Source organism: Clupea harengus, chromosome 7 (genome assembly GCF_900700415.2).
Source record: "Clupea harengus chromosome 7, Ch_v2.0.2, whole genome shotgun sequence".
Taxonomy (NCBI): Eukaryota; Metazoa; Chordata; class Actinopteri; order Clupeiformes; family Clupeidae; genus Clupea; species Clupea harengus.
Window position 1 is genome coordinate 25641843 of NC_045158.1, and position 9417 is coordinate 25651259.

General features: G+C 48.2%; 2 protein-coding genes across 2 annotated transcripts; one reads left to right on the forward strand and one right to left on the reverse strand.

Moving 5' to 3' along the window:
- Positions 1–235: 235 nt before the first annotated feature.
- On the reverse strand, positions 236–3177 carry LOC105904066 (neurofilament medium polypeptide-like; the record flags this gene model as incomplete). Its single annotated transcript, XM_031570936.2, has 3 exons — positions 1769–3177; positions 1146–1270; positions 236–1058 (listed from the first exon to the last, which is right to left on the reverse strand). Coding segments are annotated over exons 1-3 (1977 nt in total), but the record flags the coding sequence as incomplete, so codon positions are not given.
- Positions 3178–3931: 754 nt separating this feature from the next.
- LOC116221139 (neurofilament light polypeptide-like) lies at positions 3932–6237 on the forward strand (the record flags this gene model as incomplete). Its single annotated transcript, XM_031570937.2, has 3 exons — positions 3932–5000; positions 5502–5626; positions 5901–6237. Coding segments are annotated over exons 1-3 (1488 nt in total), but the record flags the coding sequence as incomplete, so codon positions are not given.
- Between the last annotated feature and the right edge of the window lie 3180 nt (positions 6238–9417).

A 9417-nucleotide genomic window follows, 5' to 3' on the forward strand; every position in this document is an offset into this window, starting at 1 on the left:
AGTCACTCTTCTTCTCCTCTTTCTCTGTATCACTCTTCTTCTCCTCTCCTTTTGAATCACTCTTCTTCTCCTCTCCTTCTGAATCACTCTTCTTCTCCGCTTTCTCTGTATGAATCTTCTTCTCCTCTTTCTCTGTATCACTCTTCTTCTCCTCTTTCTCTGTATGACTCTTCTTCTCCTCTTTCTCTACATCACTCTTCTTCCCCTCTCCTGAGTCACTCTTCTTCTCCTCTTTCTCTACATCACTCTTCTTCTCCTCTCCTTTTGAATCACTCTTCTTCTCCTCTTTCTCTACATCACTCTTCTTCTCCTCTCCTTTTGAATCACTCTTCTTCTCCTCTTTCTCTGTATCACTCTTCTTCTCCTCTCCTTCTGAATCACTCTTTTTCTCCTCTTTCTCCACATCACTCTTCTTCCCCTCTCCTGAGTCACTCTTCTTATCCTCTTTCTCTGTATCACTCTTCTTCTCCTTTTTCTTTATATCGCTCTTCTTCTTCTCTCCTTCTGAATCACTCTTCTTCTTCTCCTCTCCTTCTGAGTCACTCTTCTCCTTTTTCTCTATATCACTCTTCTTCTCCTCTCCTTCTGAGTCACTCTTTTTCTCTTTCTCTCCTGACTCTTGTTCTTTATCATCCTGCTCCTCATCTTTAGTTCCTTTGCTGGTTTCTTCCTCTTCCTCAGCATCTGCCTTCTCTTCCTCCTCTCCCTCCTCCTTATCCCCCTCTACTTTTTCTTCCTCCTCCCCTTCCTCTACTCTTTCTTCCTCCTCCTCATCACCCTCCTCCTCCTCTCCTGTAGGGGGTGTAGCACTCACTTTAGGCTGCTTGGAGGCAGCCACCTCTTCTTCCACAGCCTCCTGCTCTTCCTCATCCCCCTCCTCTTCCTCACCCCCCTCTGCCTGAAGCTCCTCCGCTACGGCGGCCAGGTCCTCGTTCAGGTCTGCCTGTTTGTCCTCTTTCTTTGCTTTGGAGGTCATTGGCTGACGGTATGGGAAGGTGGGACGTGGGTAGGAATCAACAAAACCCCTAAAGCGAGTCTCTTCACCCTCCAGAAGATTCCTGCACAGACACAAGAAGTGTGAGCATGGCTGTGTGCAGGTGTGGCGCGCGCTACATGGAATGTCATATTATTCTGCACACTCTCACCTGTAAGCAGCGATCTCAGCATCCAGAGCCATCTTGACATTGAGCAGATCCTGGTATTCCCTGAGGTGGTGAGACATCTCCCTCTTCATTCCCTTCAGCTCGCTGTCCAGCTGATGGATCATCTCCTGGGGAAGAAGGGAGAGGTAAGAAGGGGCTGTATTAGAGGAGGGCAGGACAGGGTCAGAGTCTCATCACAAGCACATGTCATTGGCTAGAGTCTCATCACAAACACATCTCATTAGCTAGAGGATGTTTGTGGATGTTTGTTATTGGCTGATATCTCACACTTGTTTAGTACTGCAACAAACACACTTTGCCACCAAATTCAGACCTATTAGTTATGAAGACTGTAAAATATATTGAGATACGTCTTACTAATTAAGTTTATGCTGTTTTAATTAAACTAACTGTGTATGAAATCCTATGTGTACAAGACAAAAACTGAAGGAAAATTGTGATCTTCTTTGGCACTTAATGATTCACATACATGCATGTTTGTTAATTTGTCCATTTTCATACTTATATGCAGTCTGCATTTTTGCATGGAGCTTGCATGCAACAGGATCGTATTTATATATTTACCATGACGAATTTACAATAATTATCGCTCAACCGAAACTAACCTGGTAGCTGCCTAGGTCGTTGTTATGACGGTCTTCAGTGTCATTCAGCTGTCTGTCCAGGGAGTCCTTCGTGCCATGGAGAGCCTCCAGTTCGACATTCTTCACCTGCAACTGCCGGCGATAATCTGCGATCTCATCCCGAACAGTTTTGATCGCGTCCTTGTTCTGATCTGCCGCGTCCGAAAGTTTGGCATAGCGGCACTGGAACACCTCTTCAGCTTGCTGTAGGTTTTGTGAGGAGAAGCCGTCCAGTTGCGCGCGGATTTCCCGGAGCGCGGAGGTGATGTCCGTTTTACTGAACTCCCTCATATCCACAGGCACCTGCGCCTCCTGGAGCTGAGCAAGGAGTTCGCCGACCTCTACTGCGTGGTTACTGCCCAGGAAGTCTGCTTCATCCAAGAGAGACTGAACTTTTTTCTCCAGGTCCGATTTAATCAGAACCGAGTCTTCTTTTTCCTTCTTCAGTTCCCGGATTGCAATCTCCGTTTTTTCTCTAAAGCGTGCTTCATCCTCAAGGCGATTTTTCAGACGGTGAATGTCTTCTTCGATGTTATCTGCATGAACAATGATTTGAGCTTTCTCTCTGTGCAGCTGCTCTAGCGTGGAACGGAGTTCACTCAGCTCTTGGTCGAATGCATCACTAAGTTTTGACTGCGTGAACTTTCTCTGGCGGAGTTCATGAATTTCAGTCTCCAGCAGTTTATTCTGCTCTTCCAGATAACGGACTTTATCAATATAACTGACGAATCGGTCATTCAGCCCTTGAAGCTGTTCCTTCTCGTTGTTGCGCGCGTGGTCGGCATTGAGCGCGGATGAGAGTTCTAGGCTGCCTGGCGAGGCTAAGACTGCTGCGGACGCGCTCGTGTATGCCCTGCTTGCTGGCACGTTGGTGGTTCTTTTGTAGGACATGGACGTGGAGCTGGGGGCTCTCTGAGACCAGGAGTGCGACCTGAGACTGGCAGATGGGGAGGCGCGGATGCCCCGTGTCTCGAGCATTCTTCTGCGGGATGAAGCCCCTATGACATCCATTGTGCAGCTCCCGGTGTGCGTGCTCTCGGTGTGCCGGTGTGTCCTGAACAGAAGGCAAGTGGAAGACTGCGGTGAGATGGTGGAGATGTGGTGGATTGCTGCTCCGCTGTATTTATAGTCCTGCCGCTGCGTCCCTCCATAAATCAATAGAGTGCAGGGGAGGGGCTCTTTTCAGGATGGAGAGCTGATGAAGACAATCCCAGATGGCTGTCTGTAGGTGTCATGACAACACACTTTTTTGTACTATAGTACACCACAGAAAATGTAGCATGGAGCTGTCTTGAGGCATATAGCTGAATTTCATATTTACTGTATTTTATTTTTTATTACATATTTTATTGCATATTTTATGTGTTAGAGGTGTCATACATTTTTTTTCTTTTCAATGCAACACTAAACTTAGCAAAAATAGAGGATACAGCAACACATAATATATGCATTTTGCAAAGTTTCTAGTTGTCTGTGTTTTTTAGCTTATTGTACATTGAGTGATGAAGTATAGAAGAGAGCAAATGCTATAGTTATGGCAGCATGAATCCCTTTTGGGTGAAGTATGAAGTGTTTTGGTTGTTGTAGTGCATTTTGCACCAAAGGTTAACTGATTTGCTGAGGTGTGTGTCTGTAAAGCCCACTGTGTGAAGAGTTTTGAAAAAATGCTCGATAGGGCATGAATAATGGTTTCTTCCAACTTCAAATACTCCTTCGCTGGACTCAATGACCTCCTGCAGTTTCTGCTTCTTCCTCTTTATTGCCTCTCTCCACTCCTTCATTTTTCTTTCTCCTCCCTCTCTCTCTCTCTTTCCTCTTCTCTGTTTCCCTTTCTCTCCTCCCTCTACCTCTCTCTCCCTCTCTCTCTCTCTCTCTCTCTCTCTCTCTCTCTCTCTCTCTCTCCTACCTCCCTGCTTGTAAACTGTGGGTGTGAACACCCCAGTGGATGGGATGCTGCTGACGCTCAGAGTGGGTGAAAAAAAACTGCCTGTCACTGTCAGGTCACAGTCACATCCTGACTGCAGCTATAAAACGCCCCGATGCTGCAGCCCCAGAGCCACAGACGCTCTCAGCAGCCGTCTGCGTTCATCTCTCCCTGCTCTCCTCTCAGTCTCACTGTACTGTTCTCCTGTTCTCTCTCTCTCTCATCCTCTCTTGTGTCTCTCTCGTCTGATCTCTTGATTCTGCGATGGCTTCTCTCGGCTACGATCCCTTCTTCCCGGCCAGCCACCGCCGGAGAGTGGAGGTGCGCAGCGGTGGGGGGGGTGGAGGCTACGGGGGCTCGTCTCGCTCCCGCTCCGTCTTCACCTCCTACTCCTCTCCCATGTCCCGCGCCGCTCCCCACTACTCTCTGGCTGTGTCTCCCATGGCGGCCGACTTGGAGATGAGCAAGGTGGCGCAGGTGAGCTCGGAGATGATGGCGGTGCGCACGGCGGAGAAGACGCAGCTGCAGGACCTGAACGACCGCTTCGCTGGCTTCATCGAGCGTGTGCATCATCTAGAGCTGCAGAACCGCGCGCTAGAGTCCGAGCTGCAGGTTCTACGTCAGTGCCACGGGGAACCATCCGGCCTGCGCTCCATCTACGAGCAGGAGGTGCGGCAGCTGCGCGCAGCAGTGGAGGAGGCGTGCGGGGAACGGCAGGCCGCGCAGGAGCGCAGGCATCAGCTGGAAGAGGCGCTGCGTGCCCTGCAGGGCCGCTACGAAGAGGAGGTGCTGGCACGCGAGGACTCGGAGGGCCGGCTGGCGGAGGTGCGTAAGGGGGCGGATGAGACAGCCCTGGGCCGGGCCGAGGAGGAGAAGCGTCTGGACACGTTGCTGGACGAGCTGGCCTTCCTCAAGCGGCTCCATGAGGGAGAGATCACTGAGCTGCAGGCCCAGCTGCACTACAGCGCGCAGGTCTCCGTGGAGATGAAGGTGGTGAAACCGGACCTGTCGGCAGCACTGCGGGACATCCGGACCCAGTACGAGCGCCTGACTCAGCAGAACATGCAGTCCGCCGAAGAGTGGTACCGCACCAAGGTCGGCTCCATGGCCGACACCACGGCTCGCCACTCGGACGACATCCGCCTGGCCCGAGACGAGGCGGGCGAGTTCAGGCGCCTGCTGAAAGCCCGAGACCTGGAGATCCAGGCCTGCCAGAGCCTCAACCAGGCGCTGGAGAGACAGCTGCAGGAGGTGGAGGACAAGCAGAGCGACGAGATCGCCAGCATGCAGGTAGCAACCACTACACACACATGCATAATAACCTCAGCAGATATGTAAACATGCAGGTAGGAACCGCTACACACACATGCATAATAACCTCAGCAGATATGTAAACATGCAGGTAGAACCACTACACACACATGCATAATAACCTCAGCAGACATGTAAACATGCAGGTAGAACCACCACAGACTGACAGTGTTGAGACCACTGCAGACAGCCAGTGACTCACCTGTAGCCATACATGTTGATATGCAGTCAGTACAGTTGTGTTTGTGTATGTGTGTGTGTGTGTGTGTGTGTGTGTGTGTGTGTGTGTGTGTGTGTGTGTGTGTGTCTATATATGTGTGTGTGTGTGTGGTGTGTGATATGGGGGGTAAACAGCTGGTCCTGAAAGAGAGCCAGTAGATTTGTGTGTGAAGCTTATTGCTCTTAATCTCTCCTTTCCCATTACTGCCATGTCTCCTTCTCCATCTCTGTTCATCCCCCTCTCCTCTGTCTCCCCACCAGGACTTGATTGGCCAACTTGAGGACGAGCTGAGGACCATAAAGAACGAGATGGCGCGCTACCTGAAAGAATACCAGGACCTGCTGAATGTCAAGATGGCTCTGGACATTGAGATCGCCGCCTACAGGTCAGTGGTCTCCAACGCGACAAAGTCAGTCATGTCCCAGTGCCTCTCATAGGGAGATAGATACTCTTACAGTGCAGGACAAATGCAAGGTCCATGCGAATGTTCTAGAAGTCTTTTAAACAACCAGTCAAAACCAAGAAGCTCTGCAGATTCTTCCATGCGAATGTTCTAGAAGTCTTTTAAACAACCAGTGAAACCCAGAAGCTCTGCAGATTCGTCCATGTGAATGTTCTAGAAGTCTGCTGTCTCTGAGTGTTCTCTGTGTGGCCTACAGGAAGCTGCTGGAGGGGGAGGAGACACGTTTCAACGTGGGCGGAGTCGGGGGCATGTCCAGCGTCTTCTCACACACCATCTCCTCCACCCCGTCCTTTGGGCGCCCCGTCTTCTCTGTGCAGTCCAGCCTGACCTCTGGCACCCCCTATCTGCTGGGAACTCGCCTCCTCAGCTCCTCCTCCTTCAGCGACGACATGTTGACCTCCAGCACGACCCAAAAGGCAAGGGCCAGCCCAGCAAAGGAGGAGGAGGAAGAGGAGGAGAAGGGAGAGGAGGAGGGAGAGGAGGGAGAAGGTGATGAAGAAGAGAAACAGGAGGGAGAAGTGGAAGAAGAGAAGGAGGAAGGAGAGAGTGAGTGAAAAAACCCACCATACACACCACACACACTATACACACTATACACACACCACACACACTATACACACCACACACATCATACACACTATACACAAACCACACACCATACACACCACACACACCATACACACACCACACACACTATACACACCACACACCATACACACCATACACACTATACACATACCACACACACTATACACACCACACACACCATACACAGATCTGTGAGCGGGATGCTGACACATCACACTCCTTCACTGCCCCACAGGTGACCTCATGCTGTGTTTCCATAATATTTATTTCATTACTATTGTGTGAACTAACAAACACCATCATGTTAAGTCTGATAGTCACAAGTAATGAGGTTAAATGACTTTGTGTGTCTTTTCCCAGCAGAGGAAGCGGAAGCAGGCGAAGAGGAAGAGGAGGTGGAGGGAAGAGAGGAGGAGGAAGGAGAGGAGGAAGGTGAAGAGAAGAAAGGAGGGGACGGAGAGAGCAAAGAAGAGGTGAAGAAGACTGACTCCAAACCAAAAGAAAAGTAGAGAGAATGAATCCAGACACTTAGTGACACACACACACACACACACACACACACACACACACTCAAACACACACAGATCAATCCGTGTGTTTGTGTGACATGTCCTACACACGCGCACACACACACACACACACACTCACACACACTCAAACACACACACACACACACACACACACACACACACACACACACACACACACACACACACACACACACACAGCTCCAACTCCAAATGTGGTATGAGCAACATGGCCGTAAGCAAGACCCCATCCAGGAGCAGTCCTGAGAGCGCATGGGCACAAGGCTGGCGCAGTGTGTGTTTTATTTGTGTACGCCACGAGTGTGTGACTGAGACTGTTTTTATTTCTGTAAGCAACAAGTGTATTTTTATTTGTGTAAAGAAGCTAAGCGATCCCCTAACAATGCCGTTAGCTTACGAGTCTGGAGCCCAAACCTGCCTGTAACCTTGAACCAAGTGTGCTCATGACCCTGATGATCCAGATGCCTTAGACGCTCCACAGAGGAACACAATGGTGGACAAATAAACTCTTAATCTGCTGAACCTCACTTTGCTCTGAGTGTCATTTGGAAATGAAGCCTGAATCCTGTGCTTCCACCAGCACACTGGCATCACAGCAGCTGAACGGCTACACACAGAACAGCACACTGGCATCACAGCAGCTGAATGTGACAGGGCCTCAGTTTAGAGGCTGCTTTGCCTCTGGTCCCCTGCAGAAGAACACAGGTCTCTCAGAAGATACAGAGAGGAGATCAAACACGCTCTCAGCACCGAAGGAAACGAGCACAGACTACGGATATTCACTTTAAAGAACACCGGTACTCACTTTAGAGAACACAGGTACTCACTTCAAAGAATAAAGACACTCACTTCAAAGAACACAGATATTCACTTCAAAATAATACGGATATTCACTTTAAAGAATATTGATATTCACTTTAAAGAATACATATATTCACAGATATTCACAGATACAGATGCAGTATGTACTCATATTACATCTATAACACTTTATTTTATCATGTGTTAGCCAATGACATGCAACTAATATAGGTCTGTATTAGTGCCCAAAACGGTCTGTGTTAAGCATGATTATAATCATATTACACATGTATTCACTAATTTCTTATTCTTATTGAATAGGTCATTTATTCCTGGCATATCCTTAATGACAACCTGGTTGGTCTCAATCTAAACTTACTGATATATAGCTACAATCAAAATAGAAAGTTTATAGCCTCCCAAAATACTGTATAGTGGCAGGATAGTAGAATAAGTATTCCTACTGGTGAACTTCAGGGCACAGCAGGGCAAAAACATGTTACTCTCACGCAGGCTGTTACTGGCATACAGCTCTACAACTGGTAGATGGGGGCCCGGTTCTAAAGTGTTACTGGCATACAGCTCTATAACTGGGAGATGGGGCCCCGGTTCTAAAGTGTTACTGGTATACAGCTCTATAACTGGGAGATGGGGCCCCGGTTCTAAAGTGTTACTGGTATACAGCTCTATAACTGGGAGATGGGGCCCGGTTCTATAGTGTGATGGGCATACAGCTCTACGAATGGGAGATGGGGCCCCGGTTCTAAAGTGGAAACTTGCTTGATAATAATGAGTACACTTCAAACAGTAGCACCTACATAGTATCATTACTGATCCAGCATAGGTTTCCTGTTGTAAGGTCAAGGTTTACTTTCCCTGTACTAAGACTGATATAAAAATAGTAATACCCACTATGACTACAGGTCATAGGCAATAAAGACACATTCACCCTTCATAACAGTAAATATCCCTATTTATTTCTTATCTTATCTTAATCCTCTTCATCCCTAATGGGACATAAGGCTTCGACGATCTGCCTCCATCTGGACCTGTCTTGTGCCGCATGCTGTGCCTCGCCCCAGGTTAGGTTCATCTCCTTCAGCTCCGCTGTCACCGTTCGCCGCCAGGTGTTCTTGGGCCGGCCTTGCTTCCTTTTCCCAGGTGGAGTCCATCGTAGGGCGATCTTGGGGATGCGGTCCTGGTCCATCCTGAGAACGTGTCCGAGCCACGTTTGATCTCTAGCACCACACTGTTGCACTTAGTCTTCTTGTATAGATGTGCATTGGATATTTTCTTTTCCTATTTATTTGCAGCTCATTAACTCTCAGGAGGCCCAGGCCTGTTTGACTTTTTTGAAAAGCTCACATGCCTTGATGTTTTTGTATATTTCCCATAACTAAAAGTATTGATGCACAAGTGGCATATGTGATTATATTCTAGAAGACCTGTGCAACAATAACATGAGAGTAAAAGGAAGGAATGTAGTCAAATAAAATGTTATTTAAATCAAGTGTAAACACACCCTTACAAAAACCTTCATTCAGAGGTGCTCAGAATTTGTACAAAAAAACATTGTAAAGATTTCGGACCGAAACTTTTGAACTCTGAACCTTGTAAACATAGGTGTTAGCTATACATATGTGAGTTTAGCATTCAGAAAGTGTGTGTTGTTTCACTACTACATACAGTATGTATAATTTCAGTGACCTGTCCCTCTGGATACTAGTGTCTCTACAAAATGCATATTGATGAGTTAGGTGTAAACTCACCTGCGAC